Below are 23,055 nucleotides of genomic sequence, written 5' to 3'. Positions count from 1 at the left end.
ATCAATCATGATACATGTGGACACAGGTTTTTCTATTCTTCTTTTTCACAATTTGCAAAATATATTAAAAAAAATATGTGTGGTGAGGTGCTAACACAATGATTTGCTCAGTTTGAATAAAAAATATATATTTTCTCCAACACACATCAATTCACTGAATGCACTGGAATTCTACTGCAGCCTCTAGCGATTCTGAAATATCAGTAGCCAACAGTATGACGGCCATATTCTTCTAACTGCCCAGCCACACTGTGAGTGTCTCTGTCTGACCTTCTCTCCTTCCTCCAGCAGGCGCAGCAGCGATGTGTTGTCGGTCCTCTGCTCCTCCTCCGGGCCTCCTGACTCCAGCAGCTGCTCCTGGAGCTGCTCCTGGCTGTCCTCGTCCGCCCCGTCCGCCGTGGAGCGAGACCTCTTCAGAGGAGCCTTCACCAGGCCTGGCAGGAGGACGGGACACATGTCACTGACAGCTTTCAGGTGATGTAACACACCCTCTGGCGGCCATATTGGAGGGCATCAGCTCTTGGGCAACAGCGGCAGTGAACATCTGATTGTGTTTCTAAACGTACAGCTTCGCCGTTTCAACAAAATTGAACAGTCATGGGTAATTTCTGTCTGTTTTTGCCCGGGAACTGATCATTTTGCCACTTTAATACATACTTGCTAAACTGCTGCAACTTATGACCCATCCCAAAGAGGAACTGTTTGGGATGAAACAAAAAAAATCAAGTGTTGCTCTTTTGTCAGCCTTCAGAGACGCTACAGTTGTGTGTTTCAATATGATCATTTGGTTCTAACATTTGGTGTAACATTTAAGAATTAATGGTCTATAATGCTAACCCAGGACAGATGGAAGATACTATGTCGACCATTGTACTGTATGCATTTCATATAGTACAACCCTTTATGATTATGGGTATGAACCAGGTCAGGAATCTACAGTTGCTACAGTACTTTCCGAAAATTTACCAGCCAATTAGACTATTTATATCTGCTAGATATGATTTTTAGAATAGAAAGTAGTATCTGAATGATGACTGGTTATCAGAATAGACTAATTTAACAGCCAGAGACAAAATGTACCAGCACTTGGCTGGTGGCTGGTGGTAATTTGCAAAGCTGACAAAGATTTTGCATCACTCTTCAGCTCTGTTGATCCTGATGGTGTGTGTGTGTGTGTGTGTGTGTGTGTGTGTGTGTGTGTGTGTGTCTATGTGTCTATGTCTCCATACCTTTAACCCTGGCGATGGTGTCCTCTCCGTGCTCAGGCTCGTGCTGGGCCGTCTCCCCCTCTGTGGTGTGCTCCACAGAGTGCTGGTACATGCCGGGGTTTCCAGACAGCAGACGCACGTAGTACTCCTTACTGTCGTAGCTGATGGCTCGCCGGTAGCGCAGAGGCTTCTGGAGCGGGGGGGAAGAAGAGAGACAGGTGAGGTTACTGTAGCCTATAGACCTTGTAGAAGTCTCACTTTTTACTGCAGGCTTGCTGAAACACTTTCACTCCATCCCCAAGAGGAAACTTTTGCTCTTTTTTTGACAATCAGAAGTTACAAGGAATGATACGGTAACGATGGCTGGGAGACGTTACAGTTTTCTTTTACATTATACTAATCTGGTTCAGCTGTGTGACATTCAGGAAGGGATTGTCTGGGGTATTTTTCAAAATAGATGCCAGATAAACGTATGAAGGGGGACTTATATGACTGCTACCACTGCAAAACACCCTAGGCTGGCATCTTTTTTTCTTAACACCAGAACCAGGACATTCTATGGTAAGGAAAGGAAATACATTTGCAATCACTGGCATGCAAAAGACTTACAGCATAATTTCAAAATGCCAGTCATGGTTAGATTCACTACAGCAATGTTCAATCAGTAAAGACTTCATTTTCACACTGTAGCCAACATGTTAGGTCCAAACCCAAACAGCCTAGGATCTGGGTGGGAAGTTTCCACCAGCCACATGCTGGAAAAGTCTGTCTACTGTGCTAATTTATTCAATTCTAAAAACCTAGTTAGCTGGTATAGCAGTGAAAGTGGGTGGTATGTTTTGGGATGAAACAGCCACTGGAGCTGGTGGACAATTAAAGTTAGTTTCCTGCTCTGCCGAGGAGACATTTCTTTCCTGGAAGCTGTGTTCAAAACATACACTGGAACACATATGTATAGAGTCAGTTGTATACACACACGCCTACATGCACAAAACACACATACAACCAAACACACAGCATTAAAAACAACACACAAAGAATACTTCCTTTTGCTTGCATTTTCTGTCTACATTTTTCAACACAGAGTGAACTCAGAAGGAGGAGGCTGGCTGCAGTACAGATGGAGCAAATGTAGTAGTCCAAGTTTTTACTGCATGGTTGCTGAAGATGCAGGGCGATGCTTTAAAGAGGAACTAAACCCCAAACCCAAATCTGTGTGAAGCCTGACATCTAATGGTAAAAAGCACACTACTGCCATCTGCTATTGGCTGATGTCACCACCTGTTGTACTCTATAGAAGGTGACATCATCTGGCACCAAAGATAGCAGATGGCAATTTCAATAGCATGCTTTTTACCATTAGATGATGTCACCTTCTATAGAGTACAACAAGTGGTGACATCACCTGGCACCAAAGTAGCATGCGTTTTTTACCTTTAGATGTCAGGCTTTACACAAATTTGGGTTTGGGGTTTAGTTACTCTTTAAGCTCGTTTGCAATGGCGACTTCCATGCAGTCACACCAGGCATCAGTGAGTGCTTTAGTGTTTCATCCATATGGACTTTAGCGCGGTACCTGGGCGTGGTCAAGGCCCCCAGCCAAGGCTGAGGACACCAGGGGCACCAGAGGGGGGGCAGGGGGCTGGAGAGGGGTGAAGACAGGGAGGATGAGACTGAAGATGAAACGCCATTTGGGAACCATGGCTTCTTATTTGTAAAGCCAATACTATGGATGGATATTATTCAAGCCACGAGTCGAATAAGTAGAGATACTGTATTTCCATATTGACCTCTAGCCACAAGTCATGTTCAGAATGGGTTGTGTGCAATCAATAAAGAACAGTTGGAGTGGTTGCCAGTAATTAAGAGGGACAGGACACCATGTCAGAGGAGTGACAACAAAAGCAGATATTTTAATGTTATTGCCTCTTCCTTCCTGATCTTTCTCCTGCTTTCACAGCATAAACTGAACATCCTATCAATGCACAGAAATGATCAATTTTCTTTGTCTTGTCAGGGAGGAAGAGGTAATAATGCAACAATCTTTGCTTTTGTTGTTCCTCTGACATTACCCATTGACCACTGCTCCATTCCTTATGCTGTGTCATGTAAACAGTAATAATTATACATAGACTGCAGCTCTTGTAGAATACTTAGGATCAGGGGGAAAGTGGTTAGTCTGGAATTAGCTTGTACTCCATTCTAAAGGCATCTGTATGCTTCAGGTTCCTCTTACAGTTAAAGTGGCTGATTCATGTAGCATTAGCAAATTTCCCTCTACAAAAGCCTCATTCACTTCAGATTAGCTCCCCATCAGTCTGACATGCTACCGCTGAACTGAGAGAGCTTTCATGAATAGAAGCCATTTAGAAAGAAAAATATTGTTATTCTACATAATTGTATTTTATTTTTTTTTCTTCACAGTGACTAGACCAGCGCAGCAAAGACCCTGAAGGGTTATTCTAAGGCTACAAGCTTATTTGATTTTCTAAATGTGCTATTAATTCTCTTGTGGACACATTCAATAGAAAATCAATTTACCTCCCTTGGCGCACATACTCATTCTGCAGAACAGGATTTCTGTGGTGAATAACAGCATTCAAGCATTCGTGCTGGCTTGTGACCAGAAGGTCAAGTTTGAATCCCTGGACCAAGTGGGAAAATCTTGGTGGGGGAAGTTTATGAGTAATACTCTCCCTTCCCTCAGCTACTACTGTCAATGTGTCCTTGAGCAAGGCACTCAACCAACTGAACAACTGCTCAGTTGTAGGTTGGTAAGTCTGGTAGTCCTATTCAACTGCCAGGCATGAGTCTGTGACTGTGTCCAACACCCTGCGACTTCTGCCCTAGCATGTTCAAATATTTACTGTGTCATCTTGCCGGGCTGGCTGGATTTTGGTTAAAGAAAAAGGTAGGGGTGCACTGCCGCCAACTCTGAGGCAGGCACTGATTAGTCTTGTTCCTAAAAAGGGTAAAGACCCGGGTGATTGTAAGAATTACCGCCCAATTTCTTTAATGCAGATAGATGTTAAAATAATTTCCAAAATCTTAGCAAACCGGTTAAACAAGGTAATTACATCTCTAATCCATACTGACCAGGTGGGGTTTATCCGCGGTCGTAGCTCCTCAGATAATATAAGACGTCTCATTGATATCATGTGGTCGGTAGCTGAGGTCCAGTCCCCGGTAGCCGCTATTTCCCTGGATGCCGAAAAGGCGTTCGACATGGTCGAATGGGGCTATTTATTCAAAATTCTGGGAGTGTATGGGTTTGGTAGTACCTTTATAAAGTGGATTCATTTACTATACAAGCACCCAGAGGCAGCAGTGCAAACCAATGGGCTCATTTCTGAATATTTTGCCCTTGGGAGGGGAACAAGGCAGGGCTCGCCCCTTTCTCCTTTGTTGTTTTGTTTAGCTATAGAGCCTCTGGCGGCTGCCATAAGGGTGGAGACTGACTTCCCAGGTGTCTTGGCAGGTGGGGTGGTGCATAAACTTATGCTTTATGCAGATGACATATTACTTTTTGTGTCCAACCCTGGTAGATCAGTGCCTTGCCTACTCAGGATCATTAATTCCTTTTCAAAATTTTCAGGTTATAGGGTGAATTGGTCCAAGTCAGAGGCGCTCCCTTTAACAGCTTATTGCCCTTCTACAGCCTTTCAACCAGGTGCATTTCAGTGGCCCAAGCAAGGTATCAAATACTTAGGCATCCTATTCCCCCCTCAGTTGAAAGACTTGGTTAAAGTTAATTTTGATCCGTTGTTAAACAAAATCTCTTGTGATGTTAATAGATGGGCGGCTCTTAATTTGTCTATGGCTGGGAAGGTCAATGTTGTAAAAATGAATTGCGTTCCCAAACTCAATTACCTCATCCATTCTCTTCCATTGGAGGTTCCCCTTTCGTATTTTAGGTGGTTTGACAGGATAACTAAGACATTTATTTGGAATGGTAAACGACCCCGATTACACCTCAGTAAACTACAAAGACCAGCTGATAGAGGAGGTCTGGGACTACCCAAGATGTTGTTTTACTACTATGCTTTTAATCTAAGACACCTAGCCCACTGGTCACTTCCTCCTGAGAGGGCCCCACCTTGGTATTGTATTGAGCAATCTGTTCTTGCCCCACTGTCACCTTTGCAAAGTCTGTCTGTCAAACTGGCTGGAGAAGCAAAAACACATCCAATAATTGCTCACCTAAAATTAATATGGATTAGAGTTGCCCGGATGTTTAATTTGGATCCGTACCTAAATGTCTCTTCGAGTATTTGGCTGAATCCAAAGTTATGTATTGGTAAATCCCCTTTTTTTTGGAAGGATTGGAAGGATAAGGGCATAGTTATTTTGGGGGATCTATATCACAATGGTATGTTGAAATCTTTTGAAGACTTGGTACAACAATTTGGAATTCCCAGGTCTCAATTCTTCAGGTATCTGCAACTTCGCCATTTGCTATTGGGGATCTTTGGATCTAGTACACCAGCTCCCAAAGCTGCGGAGTTTTCAGATAGAGTGTTAATGAGTTTTGGGAAAGGTCATGAGGCGTCTGTGTATTATTCTATGATGATTCAGAGCCTGGGTGATGGGGCCTTATCAGCTCTCAAGAAGACATGGGAACGGGATCTGAACCTGACATTGGAGGATGAGGAGTGGGATAGGATTTGTAAAAACACTAAAACATTGTCAAGAGATGCGAGGGTACGCCTCATGCAATTTAAGATTATGCATCGCTTTTACTGGACTCCCTCCAGATTGTTTAGACTTGGGTTAAGAGACACACCAAACTGTTGGCGATGCAAGTCAGAGGAAGGTCACCTAATTCATGTTTTATGGTCCTGTGACAAAGTTCAAGAATTTTGGGCCAGGATATATGATATTCTCTGTGAGATTTCAGAGACCCAAATTCCATTCAGCCCCAGATTATTTGTTTTAGGTGATGGATCAGTCTTAATGGGAGGAGACAAATATATTAAAAGTTGGGTCCAAACTAGTATCATGATAGCTAGACAAATTCTTCTCAGAGGATGGAAATCTGAGGGGGTGCCTTCAGTCCAAGAATGGCTGCTGAGTTGGCAAGGGTGGCAGCGTTTGAAAAGATGTCCTATAAACGGTTTGGTAGATTGGATGTATATATTAGTAAATGGGGCAAATACTTAACCTTCTTGGAGGGCTCCTGACATGGACCATATTCTGGGGGGAGTCGCATGTTTTGTATTTTGTGTCACAATCTATACATGGACAAAAATATACATTTGTTTTGTACTTGTTTTGTTATGGTTTGTTTTTTTGAGTTTTGTCTAATTTTAACTATTCTGTCCATTGCATATGATGGAATGTATTTATGTTGACAACCAAGGCCAATTGTGTATGTGGTGATGACGGGTTGGGGGGGTTAGGGTGGGAGATTTGTATGTATATTGTGTGATACATATGTTTTGTATTATGCTTAAGAAGAAAATAAAAAACTGTTAATCTGAAAAAAAAAAAGAAAAAGGTTATGTCAAGTTCTAGGGGACTTTGGAGTTAATTAATCATATTGAAATCATAGGGGAACCTTAAAGTGTTCCCTGAAGACCCTCTTCTACAAGCCTCTAACATACTATATGGGTGTTCTTTGGGGAACCCTGTCAGGATATTTCATTCATTTAGTGCAACCCTACTGTGCATATTTGTCTCCTTTTGGATCTTAGAAGAACCCCGATGAACGCCTAGTTCTAGTTCTCTCCTTAGCTCTTATTTTTATTGCTTCTTCTCCAAGCAGTTCTCTATTACATGATCAGTCTAGGGAGTATTGCCAGGACACTACAGCACTGATCTTTGCATCATTACTATTGGCTGCTTGGAATTGAAGCTCATTCTGCCGTTGCACCTGTTTCTCTGAGTAAGAGCATCAGCAAAATGCAGTTTTTAGAGTGTGTGTTGTGTTGTGGGAGGCCTACATTAACACCAAGAATGATTCTCTGCTCGCAAACTAAATGGGCTCGTCAATGGGCAATCCCTCTAAAACATCTTGATAGCCGCGGTACTGGAGGACCAAATCACTGTGCGGTGGAGAAAGGGACCCTTTGGCAGACAGAGAGGAGGGATTATTTATAGAGCAAACAAAGCTAAATGTGTGTCAGCGGTGCCAGGACAGGCCTGCCACTGGCTGCTGGTGTCTCTGCCTCTGCTGTGTGTGTCCATGAGCTCCGTTTCACTGCCTCTGAACCTGCAGCCTCGCCACTCTGCAGGGGGGCTGGAGATGTTTTTTGACGGTGGGTCGCAAGATGAAGTTATGGATGTGATATTGAATGTGAAAAAAAAATACTTCTAATGTACACATTTCTCATTATGTTTTTATGAATGTTGTTATTATGTTTTTTTTGTGAAATAATCAATATTTGCAGCCTGTAGTCTTTCAATAATGAATCAAGTAAAATAGCTTGAAAAGGGAAAATGAAGAAGTCATTTGTTGTCAAAGTTCACCATTCTGCACACTTTTTTTTCTGCACATGCTTGTAGTAGCAGGTCATGTGCATGAACTGCTTTGTTTTGGAGGGCTATGGTATTTGGACAGCTAATAACTATTTCAAGGCAGTTGTAAGCAAAGTGTGCGAACAAATCCCCTTTTCCCCAATCTTCCTCCTCTACTTGCTCCAATATTCTCTAATCTTAATGTAAAAAAAATCCTTTCAACTTCTCTCCTCAGGTCTTATTTCTTTTCCTAGCACTTCTCCATCATGCATGGTCATTCTAGGGTCACATCACCACAGGGTAACATCTACTGTTAGGACTCTTTCACTCTTTGCTATTGGTTGCTTGTAAAGTTGGTGATCAAGGAATTGAAGCTTATACACTCACTGTAAGGACATCACCTATGTACATAAATTTAAGCTGTCCTTCCTTTGTTGCTGTTACAGTTAGAAGAATATTTAGAAAGCAGAGAGACGGAGAGAGAGAAAAATGAGAAGATTTGCCTTAGGCTGTATGCTGTATCATTAATAACTGCCAGCTGTGCTAGTGCAAGATAGATGCAGTATAAATGCATGAAAGGGGATTTCTACACTGCCTGCCACTGTAACTCCAGTTGGGAACATATATTAGCCACTTCGAGGTGGCTCAATGCACTGCGGCGTCGTTACCATATGAACCCAGATTTAAAGCGTGAGTACCTGTGCCGAGTTGGTGTTGGGCTCCACCTCGGGGACGTAGGGGTAGTGGATGTAGAACATGTCGTTGCGGACCATCTTCTTCCTCATGCGGCACGGCCCCTCCGTCATCTCCAGCACAAACTTGTCCAGGTGGGAGCCGATGGGCGGGCCCCACAGGCCGCGCTCCCGCAGCAGCTCGTACTCGATGGACGCCCACTCCTCCGTCACGTACTTCAGGGCATTCTGCTGCCGCTGGGAGACGGGAGACGGGAGGGGGGGGGGGGAGTCGGTGTGAGGGTGTATTTGTTTTTTTCTTTTGTTCAGTCTTTTTATTAGCTTTTATTAGCTTCCAATTCGCCCACAAATTTGCAATACTTACAATATAGCATATCAAAGCAGAGGTTCAATGGTAAATATGAATAATAATATTATATTTGTATAGCGCTTTTCTAGATACTCAAAGACGCTTTACATAGTAAATAAGAGACAAAACACATAATATCAATGAATAAGACTGAGAATAGGACATGAATATGAATCATAAACATTTTATAAACACAAAACAAAGTACACAGAGGAAGAAAAGGTGCGTTAATATTTACAGGTTTGAAATGTCTGAGGTGTCTATCTTTTCTTTTCTTTTTTTTTAACTGAATACTGAATATCTGTCAAGATGAAAATTGTGCTACAAACTTGTCTGCACTATATATGAAGTCCTGTTAGATTCTGTCCTGCACCCAGTGTGCCAGTCCTGTATTGTATAACTGTGCTGTAATGAGTCAGCACCAATCAATCAGGCTGAATTTCTTGGGCAGCCATTTGCGCTTGGCAAATTAAAGCGATTATGAGATCGGGATATGAACTGTGATACCTGTAATGTGATTCACAGTCTTTCCTGCTTAATTTCATTTTTTTAACACTTACACAGGGAAACTGTGAAATTACCGAATTTGACCGTTTGATTTTGGCAGAGAAAGTGCAAATGTCTGAACTGGCTGAGCTCAGTTCTGCCCATCAGGCATTGATGCAGGTGCTGTACCTCTTGATATTCTTTGTACTGCATGGCCACCAGGTCTCTTACTACGGCGATGTGCGTGAACATCCACTGGAAAGTCTCCTGTTGGTTAGAAAAACAAGGTGAAAAATAATAAGTGATTTATGGGGCAGTGTCAGCACATTTTAAGCATATTATAGGTGTACATTCACTAAAATCCTGCTGTGAGTGTCTGTGAGTGTCTGGTGTGTGCACCTGTGCAGAGAGGTTGTTCTTGTTCAGGCTGTTCTCCTTCTTGTTGCGGCGGACGCCTGTCAGCTTGGAGAGGCCGAAGCCGCTGCTGACCCGGGACAGTTTGGACTGGGTGGCCGGTGCCACCGCCTCGCCACGACTGATACACTTCTTCTCATGGACTGACCAACGGAAGACGGGGTGTGGATGGGACAGAGGGAAAGGAAGAGAAAGAGATATTTAGTGACACTTTTCTACACTGAGCCATTTAAGGCAAAGCAAGGGAAACTAGGGCTGTGATATTGACAAAACAAAACCATGTTGTGATTCTTTTGCTGCCATACAATGTACATGTAATTCTGATGTTGGCAATTGGAAGAAATACAATTTCTGGGTTCTGATTTATAGGCCACAGACTGAGCACAGCATTAGAAGACTATGTTTTTCGGAAACACCTTTATCTCCTCCAACCTCTTGCAATTTGGAAACTGCAGTAGTCAATATTGCGATTTTAAAATTTTTCTCTCTAGTGCAGCTCTGCAGGAAACTTACTCTACTTTCACAAGCACACTTTCATTACTTAACCAGATTTTTGGATTCGAGAGGAACCTTGTACCAAAGTCTGGTTTCCTGCCAAAGTGGCTGGTAGAGTAAGACTAACTTACTACTGTGGCAGGTGGCTGCTGGCAAATTACCACCCTGCTTACATCAGCAGAAATACAGCAGCGATAAAGCGTGAGAGAAAGAGAGAGAGAGAGAGAGAGAGAGAGAGAGAGAGAGAGAGAGAGAGAGAGAGGAGAGAGAGAGGAGAGTGAAAGAGAGGGGCTGTGAAAAAGAAAGAGGAGAGATTTCACAGGTGGTGGGACGGGAAGGAGGGGCGGATCAGCAATATCAAATCTGTCCTGTTGGCTTGGCTCCCAGATGACAGTATTTGCTGTACAAAACACCCAAAACAACAAGAAGAGCCCCGAAAACAGGTGAGAGCCGCTTATGTCACTGCTTATGAGCCACAAACACTCACTCTGCTGGGGAATACAGGAACACAAATCCAATATGGGAAGGCAGAGAGAATGTGCCAGCTTGCACTCGGACCTATGATCATGCTCAGAAAGCACTAATGAACATGTGTTGTCTCTGCATTTAAAAGTGAATGGAATGAAGCACATACAGAGGCAGCCATTGTCATATCACTTCAACAAGCATCTATCCTGCATCGGTACTGTAGATCAGTGGGGTCCGGGGACCACCAGGGGTCCTTGAGGGGGTTCCAGTGGGTCCCCCAGAAAATTGATGAATTGTTAAACTTCACCACTACTTCATTTACAAGAAGTTAACACAATTAAAGAATGTAGAAGAATATAATAATAGTAGAAGACTATTTTGATCATAGTTTCTCTGTTATCTCTCTTTTACTAGCTTTTCTTTTACTTCTACTACCTACAGTACAGATAGTCATGGAATTCTGCACAAAATCATATCTAACAATAAAAATATTCACAGATTTGGATCTGAGAGACAAAATCTCATCAAATGTGGCCCTAATGTGGACTAAATTAGGGTCCTTGATATGAAAAAGGTTGAGAATCACTCCTTGTAGATCATCATTTCTTGAATGTCATACATTGGAACCAAATGTTTATATTTTAAAAGAAAATTCTGATGTCACTCAGCCAACTAGTCAGCCAACCATTCCTTGCACTTTCCATTGGCTAAAAACTTGAGAAAAACTTGATTTTCCCAACTTACTACTGCTTACTACTACTACTATTAATAATAATAATGATGTGATACTACTCTCTCTTCCCTCCCTCCCTGAGGTCAGAGTTCAGTTACAGGGACGGAAGTAGTTCAGCCAGTGTGCAGCAAGTCTGCAGCGGTTATATCTGTAAACATGGTATGTATGTGTGTGTGTGTGTGTGTGTGTGTGTGTGTGTGTGTGTGTGTGTGTGTGTGTGTGTGTGTGTGTCCCCTGTCCCCCTCACCCAGGTGGTTCTGCCAGCTCTTCAGGGCCGGCTCCTCCAGGGCGGGCCGGGCGGTGCCGATGTCCACATGGCCTCTGTCGTTGGAGGGCAGAGACACCTTGAAGATGTCCTCCAGCATCTGCCGCTTGCTGTGCATCAGCTCGGTCCACACCCGGTTCACCGCCTTCAGCAGCAGCTGCCGCCCTGCGGGGGGAACCGGGGTTCTCTCAGGTTCTCTGTGACTTTTACACGACTTTTCACGACTAAGCTGATGTGCTTACATGACCCAAAAGATGTTATTCCTTCCTGGTTTGTAAATGATGTTTCTCTAAAGGGGTAAACAGTCTGATTGCTACTACAGCTGGGATGAAAACCACCATCTGATGCAATGAATGTGTGAAACCAGTTGTAAAATACATTCTGGTATTTTGCAACTGTGATTCGTGTGTGATCCATTTGTAAAATGAATTGATATTCCCTGACTTACTCAAACAAATTTTACCAATATATATAGTATAAATTTATCAATTCATGACTTTCCCTGTCTGGAATACACACTTTATCAATCAACATGAATAAACACATTTTGCATGCACACACATACACAAATAGATGCCGTCACTTTTTCTTCATTTTGCATCATTAGAGCCTGAATTCAAAATGGATAGAATTTTTTTGGTCCCCGTTTTACACACAATAACCCATAATTTCAAAGTGGATTTTGAAAATTACAAATGAATTAAAATGTTCCCTATCCAACTTGACCAAGCTTGAGTAAAACTTCAGGGAAGAATGGGAGAAAATCCTGAAAACAGGATGTGCAAAACTGATACAGCAATATCCACAAAGACTCAAAGCTAAAGCTGCTTCTACAAAGTATTGACTCAGGTGGTTGAATACTTACTTAAATTAGATATTTTCTTAATTTCGTTTTCAACAAAGCAAAAAAAAAAACAACATGTTTTCACTTTGTCATTAAGGGGTGTTTTATGTAGATTGTTGACAAAAGAATCTCAATTTAATCCATTCTGAACTCTGCAACACCACAAAAGGCGGCAAAACTGATGGATGTTGAATACTTTCTGAAGGAAGTGTACATGCAGGCCCACACACACACACACACATGAAGACGGTGCGTTACCTTCGCTGACGTCGTGGCTGTGCGTGGCGTCGGCCTCGTTCTCGGCGGGCATCATGACATGCCAGGTCGTCATCCGGGCCTCCGCCTCCAGACCGAAGCCCTCCACGCTGCTGCAGAGACAAAACACAACTGGATCAGCACCAGACACACATGTAGGCAGCTGGAGAGGGAACTTCGCAGGGAGAGTGAGATGCTACAGCCATGTTACTATAGAATTAGAATTAGTTAGAATAATATATGAATGTATGTGAAAAGTTCTGTTTTTAATTGGCTACGGTGATATTTTGCTGGTCTATGTTTCCTCAGAAACACAAGTGACAAACATAGAAACAATGATAGTCAGTAGACAGTGGAGGCACAGCAACACACACGCACACACACACGCACACAATAATACAAGGGAGGGGATGGGATTATTTTTCTGTTACTTAATTTTTTTTGTTATTCAATAATTTAATTGATGATCAATCTCTTGTTACATGCTTTGACAATATTGTTTGTTTGTGAACTGTCATGCCAATAAAGCACCTTGAATTGAATTGAACTGAACTGAATTGAATTGCTACAGCCATGTTACTGTGGCGTATTGTTAAGTCACACAGTGTGTTCAAAGCCCAGACCAAAAACGGTATCTGTTCCACACAGTGAATTTGCTTGGTACTAACAGTGATCTAATTGCTGCCAATCAAGTCCTGTGCCTTAAGAGATTGTTGTGATTTGAGGGAATTCATCATTTGTGGCTTCTTCCAAACCAAGCTTGCACACTCTTCATCTTCTCCTCCACTACTGACTGCACATGCACAGATGCCATGTGATGAGTCAGGGTCGGTTGTGAATAATGTGCGCTTCACATAAGCTGAACATAACACTTGGACAGCTTTCTGTCTGACATAACAGACAAGGACAAAAGATTGCGGGGGCAGGACGTTGAGATGCTAATGCTTGGGATTTGTTCATCTTGAATAAAACTAAGACTTTCACTAAAATGATTTGTAGGCTAGGGATTCTGCACAGCATTAGAAAAGCTTTTTTAAGAAGCTGGCTCTGTTGTGATTTGGAAATTATGCAGAACAATGCAATGTTTTATTTTTTCTTCCAGTTTATTGAGTAGGCAGAACATGCACAAGTACATGCATAAGACTTTTGCACAGATTCTTGGTTCCTTTAAGAATCCTCTACTTTCTGTGAAAAGTGCTTCTCGCAATGAAAGTCTGATGGGCAACAAAGTGTTTTTCATTCCTTTCAACTGCACTGTCACTATGCTGTCCTTGAGCCTCCCTGAGGGTCTCAAAATAATTTTTGAAGAGGCTGCAAGATGGTTTGTGGAATGTGCAAAAAAATATATTTCTTATGTACACTACCGGTCAAAAGTTTGGACACACCTGATTGACTGTACTATGTTTTTCATTCTCTTAAAGCCATTTTGATCTAAAGGCTTCTGCTTAAATGCTTGAAATGTGTTTCTTAGACAAATATAAATAGTGAAGTTGATCCTATGTATGAATTTCTTTCCAAAGCCTTTGCCTTTCCATCAAGGCAAAGGGCGGCTACTTTAAATAATCTAAAATATAATATAGTTTTGATTTGTTTAACACTTTTTTGGTCGCTGCATAATTCCATTTGTTTTATTTCATAGTTTTGATGTCTTTACTGTTATTCTAAAATGTGGAAAATAGTAAAAATAAACAAAAATGTGGTGTGTCCAAACTTCTGACTGGTAGTGTACAAATTTGAGAACTACTCAAACCACTGCGCTACACAAATGTACACACACACACATACACCTAGTCACATCCCAGACAGGCCCTCCTCACCCTGGACTTCTGTCACCTTACCTCCCACTGTGCAGGCAGATGAAGCAGTGAGCCAGGCAGGCCACAAAGTCCTGGTCGTGGTTGCCCGGCCCTAGCACCAGGTTGCGGTTGACGGTCAGGACCCGCAGGGCGTCCAGCAGGGCCACCTGCTGCGCCACCGTCTTGTGGGGCCGACAGAGCTGGTAGAGCACCGTCCGGTTCAGGCAGTGGTAGATGGTGTCGAGGGAAAGTCCCTGGGAACGCCTCTTAGACTGGAGGGAGAAAGAAAAGAAAATGAAGGAGGGGGGAGAGGGAGAGAATTGAAGGATTTGAAGAAAAGAGGATTTGGAGTAGGAGGTGGGGGAAAGTCAGAGAGGAGGAGGGAATGGATGAAAAATAGATTGATGGGGGGTAGAAAAGGGAGAAAGAGAGGAGGTAGTAGAAAGAAGATTTGGAGTGAGAAAGTGGGGATGAAGGATGGGGAACAGGACAGAGGAAAAGAAGAGGCAGATATGGTTGAAGAAGAAGGAGGATTTGGAGTAGGAGGTAGGGGGGAAGAGAGGGAGTATGAAAACAGATGAGGTAGACAAGGGAGAGACAGAAGAGAGAGATACGGTTAGGAGAATGGAGAAAGTGGTAGAACATAAACAAAGTGAGAAATATAGTTTAGATGTGTGGTTGTGCCTCTGCTGTGGTCTGGGTACAGAGAGAGCCGTGAAAATATGTCGGCAGAAAGATTTGTTTGAGCAGCCGAGGCTGACCTAAGGTTAAGTCTTTGTGGAGTTGTGAATGCAGCCTTGTTGTTCTCGTCTTGTGGTCTCAGGGCCTGAGCAGAGAGGCGCTTAAGGACTTCAAGAGGAAATACAGTTGCAAGAAACGGCTTCGCTCTAGCAAGTGGCTGACTTGGAGTTAAACGAGGAGGTGTAGTGACTCTCAATACCGGGAGAGCGAGACACTAAGCAAATATTAAAATTAAACATTGCCCGTCCTAACGCCTATATTTAGCTGTATAGATGCAGCCGCTATAGAAGTCCCACTTTTCCTGCATGCTTGCTGAATTGCTGCTGCATCTTTTTCACAACCCCAAGAGGAAATGTTTGGGGAAAAAAAAAAAATTAGTTCTCAAGTTATCTAATGTCTTTTCAGATGCTGGCAATTACATAGAATGGTTTGAGAGAGAGAGACACTGGAGTTTTCTTTTACTTTACACTAATTTGGTTCTACTATCATTCTAACATTCAGGAGGGAATTGTACTAATACAAGATATATGCAGGATAAATGAATGAAAGGGGATGTCTACAAAACAGTGCAAATGAATAATTGTATCAAGACTAAAATACCCTCAATGGAGCTGATAGAGACTAAATAATACTAAGTCAGCTTGTCCAGACTGTGTGCAGTTACGTTCAGGACTCAGGAACGTTAGATATAGATGCAGCAAAGTTCAGTGGTCTTAGGTCTTCTAACCAGGACTTGCTCTAGACTTAAAGCTAAAGGTGATCTAGCCTTTGAAACTGTGGCTCATAAACTGTGGAACGCTCTTCCAATGAACTTAAGACCTGCGGACTCTTTTGACACTTTCAAAAAGCAGCGAAAGACTCAGACTGGCCTGTGTTTAGCCTCTGTGTCTATGATTCTGTGTGTTTTTATATCTTACTGTTTTTTTTTGTTTTTTTTTTACTGTTTTCTGGTCGTATTTTAACAGTTTTACTCTTGTGAAGCACTTTGTGACTTTGCTCTGTGAAAGATGCTGTATAAATAAACTTATATAAATAAACTTTACTTATTTACTTACACCACAGGAGGATAGAATCTGCCTGATATGTGATTTTGGAGAAATTGAAAATGAGTTTCATATAGTTTGGACTCCATGTGGCACACTTAATCTGAAAAGCCTGAGGAAAATAAATACATTTGTATAATACTTGTATAATACCCAAGTTTGTTTAGGAATTTGTTCATGTTGTATACAACTGCAGTGGGACTATATTGATGTAGAGTGTCTTGTAAGCGCATGTGGACTGGGCTCCTGTAGTGCCAGACACTTGAATAAAACAAATGTAAAATACAGATATGCCAATTCCCCTGTCTCAGCAGTACAAAGGATGGCTATCTAACTCTTGAAACCACTAAGCCACTAATCGCACTGAGATATCGCCAATAAACAATGGCACACTATGGTCTGAAAAATTAATTTCAGAGCGTAATCTCCTAATCCTCCCACTTGCACAGTAGTTTGTATCTTCAGGCGTTGCATGAAAGCAGAATTCAAAGTCCACAGCACACATAAGAGGAGAGATTTACCCGAGAAACGCCTCTGTACTCCGGCTAATGTCTTTTACAATGCGACTGTACAGTGGTAGTCATTACAGAAATCCCCCTGTATACATTTATCTGGCATTAGTATGGTAGACAATTATGTTTTTTTAATGTTATACACAATAACTAAAGTAGTTTCCTGTAACACAAAGATCTAGTGTTCCTCAACCAGTTAGTTGCCATTCCTTATAATTTCTGACAACTGAAAAGTTTGTTTTTTTCAGTGGAAAGCAGGACTTCTACAATGGCTAATACACACACACAAGCATCTCTCACTCTCACTCACTCTCTCTCTCTCTCACACACCACACACACACACACACACACACACACACACACACACCCCTAGCTGTCTGTCAGTCAGGCCCTAAATGGAATTAAAGCCATATCTAATTTTTGTGCCTCTATTGGCTAAAATTAGTAAGTGAGCCTGGCAGTTAGATGGATGCTGCTCTGCTGATTTAATCCTGAGCTTGTTCATTGGTTGCATTAGCTGGGAAAAGGCTCAGAGAAGAAGAAACATTTCAATTCTCCATCTAGTTCAGGCAGCGAGCGCACAGACGCCTTCTGTCTGGATCATGAGCTGCTTGGGAGAAAAGCTTTCGCTCTCACAGTCGCAGGGTGGGAACCTGCAGAACCTCCAGTCACCAGGTAAATGCTGGTATATTTTGCTGCGGCTGATAAGTTTGTCCACTATAACGCCACTTGGGCACGTGACCAGCCATCATCTGGATGTCCAGTTCTATTCTAAACGTAGCTGGTTGCTGGTCTGCTTACAAGTCGAGAAGTCAGCAACATTCTGCAGGTGTAGCAGGGGAAACAGAGACGCTGCGTTCCAGAGATGTAGGAAAAGTCAGAACTTCAAACTTCCTGCGAGTAAAAATTCAGCGGAACGGCCCTTTAAGTCTGAACTCCAAGTAGGAAACTTGGGCAATATTTTCTCGATGATGAATGAATGATGAATGATGAATAATGCAATGCTGAAAGTCAAACTTAAGTGTATTTTTAGGGTCATATATATGTTCAAAGTAATGCTGTGCAATGTTTATAGCATGCATCTCGTCGGGGTTTCTGACATGCCGACTGTAAACACAGACACAACATTCATTTTAACATATTTATGATCCTAAAAAATACACTTCAGTTCCAGTTTTCAGCATTGCATGACCATAAATCTATTAAAACACCTGTGTGGTAAAAGGATGGATGGAGATTGTAATTACGACCGAGCAACTCAAAGTTTCCGACTTCCCACTTTGAACAGAACGCAGCATTAACATCATCATCTTAACTTATGCCATTTGTTAGACACTTTTAGCTAAAGTGCCTTACAGTACCAGGTTCCTCAGCCTTTCTTGATGTTTTTTGTCAGTGAAATAGGATTCATGTGTGTCAAATTTTTAATAAATATGAATCCTATTTCACTGACAAAAAACATCAAGAAAGGCCGAAGAACCTGGTACTGTAAGGCACTTATTTGGAATGATTTATCCATTCTACACCACTGAGAACCAATGTAAACTGATGGTTTTCTGCCCGAGTTTCCCCCAGCTGATACCTGTCCTATGAGCTGCACGATGAAGTCCACCACCAGCTTGGACTCCTTGTTGAACATGCCCTGCCACAGCTTGTCCACCACACGCTGGGTGAAGTAGAAGACGTTGTTGACCAGGGTCTGGTAGCTGCCGCCGCTGCTGATGGGCAGAGACGCATCTTCACCTGGATGGAGGGGAGGAGCAAGAGAGGCTGTTACAGACACTGGAGGCCATTGGTGAAGTCTCCCTTTGTGCATTTATCCTGCATCTAATACTGCAGACAATTGCTTCTTGAATGTTACAGTAGAACCGCATTAATAAACAACACTTGAGTGTCCCTCCACCAACTAGTCACCAGACCAAAACTTTTCCAAGCAACTACTCATGAGGACGGAGCAAAAGTGTAACATTAGCTCAACAAGCCTGCAGTAAAAAGTGGGACTTCTACAATAACTACAACTGTAATAAGACAGATACCATATTAAGGCTTGAAGGATCTTCTCCCGTATGGACAGGATCCTACATCACTATCAACAACCATCAACTTTAAGGTAAAGATCAGAGTGGCTGTTTGATTGTGTCATGTTTAGGACTGCAACTAACGATTATTTTCATTGTCGATTAATCTGCTGATTATTTTCTCAATTAATCGATTAGTTATTTGGTCTATAAAATGTCAGAAAATGGTGAAAAATGTGGATCAGTGTTTCCCAAAGCCCAAGATGACGTCCTCAAATGTCTTGTTTTGTCCACAACCCAAAGATATTCAGTTTACTGTCATAGAGGAGTAAAGAAACCAGAAAATATTCACATTTAAGAAGCTAGAATCAGAGAATTTTGACTTATTTTTCTTAAAAAATTACTCAAACTGATAAATTGATTATCAAAATAGTTGCTGATTAATTTAATAGTTGACAACTAATCGACAACAACTAACAGGTTATTCACATTAATCAATTTAGAGTTGATCCCGTTTATCTGTCTATGCTCGCTCCAATTTTTGTATTATCTTTGATCATATTTTATATACATGTAGGTTTCTATCATATTAAAAGAAAAATCCCAAATAGGACACATGCAGTCATTTAAAATGCGGCAGGTGTTGCAGCTCCCTGGGCTTCAGACTGTGGTTTGCTGACTCATGTTGCGACCCTTAAAGCCTCTCACAGAGCCAACCAAGAAATGTGTCTAAGCAGTTCTGCAGCATGCTCATCTGGGCCTTTTTATGCCTGATCATCAACCCTGAGAAATTTTCCTGTGCATGCTCATTGGCTGTAAGCGTGGGAAATTACCACCAGCCACTGCCCAAACGCTGGTAAATTTTGGCTGCAGCTGGTGAGTTTGTCTCCCCTCCCGGCCACTTTGGCAGGTACCCAACCATTAAGATAATACAAGATAAGATGAAACTTTATTGATCCCTATGGGGTAATTGTTTGAGGGTTCTTGTCCATTTTAAAAAATCTAGTGGACTGCGAAAGTGACAGGTGAATTTTGGCATGCAGACTGTGGCTTGTAAGCTAAAAATGTTAAGACTGCTGGGCCGGCTGTTAGTGCAGGAGATGCTGAAGAAGGAGATCTGACCTAGAAGGACATCAGCGGCCAGCAGATGCTCCATGACACCGTCCAGGATGTAGGACTGGAACTCCTTCTGCTGCGTTCTGGTGGAGCGCTCCGGAGAGGCCTAGTGGGCGCAAAACAGAAAACACACACACACACACACACACACACACACACACACACACACACATAGTTAGATCATGATACGATTCAATACGCAATATGGGGTTCACGATTCAATACAGCCAGAATATGATGTAATGGCAACAGAGTCTGACTGTGCAGAATTATATTTATTTCTGAACCACAAATCTTTCCAGCGATGCCATTGGCTTGCTAGCATGTAAACAATTTAGAAATGTCATTACAAAGTGCAAATAATATTTTTAATCTCTTATTTTTTTAATCTCTTATTTTCACAAAAGCCCTTCTAGGGACGGGTGTTGCAAATTAGCATCCGCTATAAACACTATGATACTTGCATCGGATAGCTGTTCTCAGTTTGTCTATGTATATTGTATCTGTCCCTATCAAATTAACCATAAATAAATAAATAAATGAATAAATGAATAAATGAATAAAATTTGGATGGAGAGCTTGCGAAACTGTGATGGTCAAACCGTCTGATTTGTGATTACTACAGCAGAATAAAATGTAGCTAATTAATTTTTCTGCCCCACGATACGTATTGTCACATTTTTGTATTGCGATATATTAAATTTCAATATATCGTCCTATCCCTAATCATTACAGAGTGAAAAGTACAGAAAGTTCTGAGTGTCTAAACGATGTTGTTTGTGAATGTGGCCAAAGTTATGTTCTCACCTCCAGCAGCAGGTCGATGATGGGCGTCTGCTTGCTGGCCGGGGTCATGCACAGGTTGTCCATGATCAGGACCCTCATGAAGTCGAAGACGTACTTTTTGGCCGGGTGGTTGGTCAGGAACGTCTTGGAGCCCACGTTGCAGTACTCAGACTGGCTGCGGTTCATACCCGAGTCCCCGGCAAAGGCCTTGAACTCCTCAGTGGGAGACCCCGCCTCATCGTCCAAGTCGGTGACCTGGGACGGATGGAGAGATGGATTTGGTCATTTTTTTGTCAGGGAAATGGACAGACAGATGGGTCCCACACTGATGTACATGTACACACGCCAACTTCCATCACTTCCTCCATGCTCCGTTGCTGCAGCCTGGGCCAAACTTTCTCAAACATGTAAGTGGATTTGAAGGCTAGGGCATTCTGCACAGCACCAAATTATCTTATTTAGGAAACTGTCTGAAACTCCTTTCCCTCGGAGAAAAATTGCAGCCTCTTGCAATTTCTTCTTGAAATTGCAGTGGTCAAGATTACAGTTTTGATGGTGTAAGGGGGATTCCAAAGGGGCAATATGTTGAGGTTTTTACTGCCCCATAGCACAAAATGACAGCGTATCTGCAGGGGGTGGATAGGGTTATTGATCAATACCAATGATTGGTTGGCCAGCTGCTGAGATTTCTGGCTTTCAAAACTCACTTTCCAGCCTTTACTCTCAGTCTTGGGACAAAAACTCCAAACATCAATTTGTTATTTTTTGTCAACTACAGGCCATTAAAAGGGTCATGGGTTGTGCCAGAGACTTGTGTAGGAGGAGGTAAGTTCTATGGATGTTGTTGCAATTCCTACTGGTAAATAAATACAATAAATGTCAATAAAGGTAATCAATTACTTATTGCCAAAAATTCAAATGCATTTAAGTAAAAAATGTCAAGATTCAGATTTATTTTTGCCAGGTACATATGCACATACAAGGCATTTAGCTTGGTATGTTGGTGCCGTGCAAATAACAGACGGACAAAAACAAAACAATAACAGTAAAGCGGCATCCAAAGTAATATACAGACACAAGCAGCAGACAATAGGCAATAAGCATATATTCAAGCAGTACTATTAGCAGTTAAAAACGAGAATAGCACTAGAAAATATGAATGTATATAAAATATCAAAATGTACAAAACGATAAATTAAATAGATTTAACATCATAAAATATATATATGCATTACCATCTCGGAGTAGGGCCTGATGTTGAAGGGGAAGACGCTGGCTGCCAGGGCGCACAGGAAGTCGGGGCTGTGCCACATGGGCGCCAGGTCGGGCACGTTGTGGTAGAGGTACCTGATGCACTGCATCAGGGTGACGGGGTACTCCCTGAGCCACGAGCCCTCCTCCTCCGACTGCCACGGCTGGAGGGGGACACAGGAACACACATCAGTCTGTTATCTAGCACTGGAACTATATCAAGCATTTCCAATCCAAAATAAGACATCCACTGCTGCACTTCTTTTAAAATGTTGTATTTTACTTGATTTTATGCATTCTATGTACTCTATTTTTTTTACTTTATTTTTATTATTATTATCCAGTGGGTTTTATTTTCCATCTTATGTTATGCATTCCTCATCTTTATCTTATTTTCACTATTATTATCAAGTGGGTTTTATTCTCCATCTTATTTTACATTAATTATGGCATTCTATCCCTGTTTTTATGCTCATTCTATGTCTAGTTTCATGTGAAGATGCATTCTATGTATTCTATTCTCATCTTTATCTTATTTTCACTATTATTATCAAGTTTTATGTGTAGCACTTGGTGCATGTAATTTCTTTGTTGTAAAGCACTTTGAGCTGCATTTCTTGTATGAAAGGTGCTATACAAATAAAGTTTATTATTATTATTATTATTATCCAGCATTTAAAAAAAAAAAGCCACCTACTCTAACAAAATGAATGAATGAAGGTAAAGCACATAATGGGTTACTTATTAAAATTTGCAGTCATTTTAGGGCCATTGCTTGCAAAATACTTGTTTTGGGGGCTTGAATCATCTGTGGTTTTGAAATATTGAACATTTTCCAAGCTTTCCAAAATAGATACAGTATAATGAAACCCTTCACTTATATGGGCGGTGGTAGCCTAAAAGTTGGAGAAATGGCTGGGTGACTGGAAGTTCACAAGATCAAATCTCAGACTGGCTGGGAAAATCTTATAGGAAAGTGACTGAGGAACAATGAACACTGGTGAACCTCTAACATATGGGGGTTCTTCAAGAAACTCTTAAAGGATATTTCTACAAGCAGGCAACCTTTAGGTGCTTATTGGCTCACTTTGGACCCATAGTTTTTAGAGTGTGGGTTGGACAGTGGG

At 41.8% G+C, this 23,055-nt stretch overlaps 1 protein-coding gene across 1 annotated transcript in view; it reads right to left on the bottom strand.

Moving 5' to 3' along the window:
• The window catches only part of LOC139667057 (WD repeat and FYVE domain-containing protein 3-like), a gene marked incomplete at its 5' end in the record, with an annotated part of 52,044 nt that extends 29,952 nt beyond the window's left edge, over window positions 1-22,092 (bottom strand). The window contains 12 exons of the mRNA XM_071546443.1: window positions 271-434; window positions 1,230-1,398; window positions 8,363-8,593; window positions 9,381-9,458; window positions 9,591-9,748; window positions 11,549-11,731; window positions 12,669-12,778; window positions 14,504-14,733; window positions 18,340-18,500; window positions 19,898-19,997; window positions 20,699-20,932; window positions 21,913-22,092. Coding sequence (XP_071402544.1) covers window positions 271-434; window positions 1,230-1,398; window positions 8,363-8,593; window positions 9,381-9,458; window positions 9,591-9,748; window positions 11,549-11,731; window positions 12,669-12,778; window positions 14,504-14,733; window positions 18,340-18,500; window positions 19,898-19,997; window positions 20,699-20,932; window positions 21,913-22,092 — 1,998 coding nt within the window. The remainder of the gene's footprint in view (window positions 1-270; window positions 435-1,229; window positions 1,399-8,362; window positions 8,594-9,380; window positions 9,459-9,590; window positions 9,749-11,548; window positions 11,732-12,668; window positions 12,779-14,503; window positions 14,734-18,339; window positions 18,501-19,897; window positions 19,998-20,698; window positions 20,933-21,912) is intronic.
• Between the last annotated feature and the right edge of the window lie 963 nt (window positions 22,093-23,055).

The sequence above is a fragment of the Centroberyx affinis genome, unplaced genomic scaffold (assembly GCF_046629955.1).
Source record: "Centroberyx affinis isolate AG114_WGS23_722 - 3 ecotype Tasmania unplaced genomic scaffold, CSIRO-AGI_Caff_v1 ptg005273l_1, whole genome shotgun sequence".
Lineage (NCBI taxonomy): Eukaryota > Metazoa > Chordata > Actinopteri > Beryciformes > Berycidae > Centroberyx > Centroberyx affinis.
This window is presented reverse-complemented; position numbering and strand designations above follow the sequence as displayed.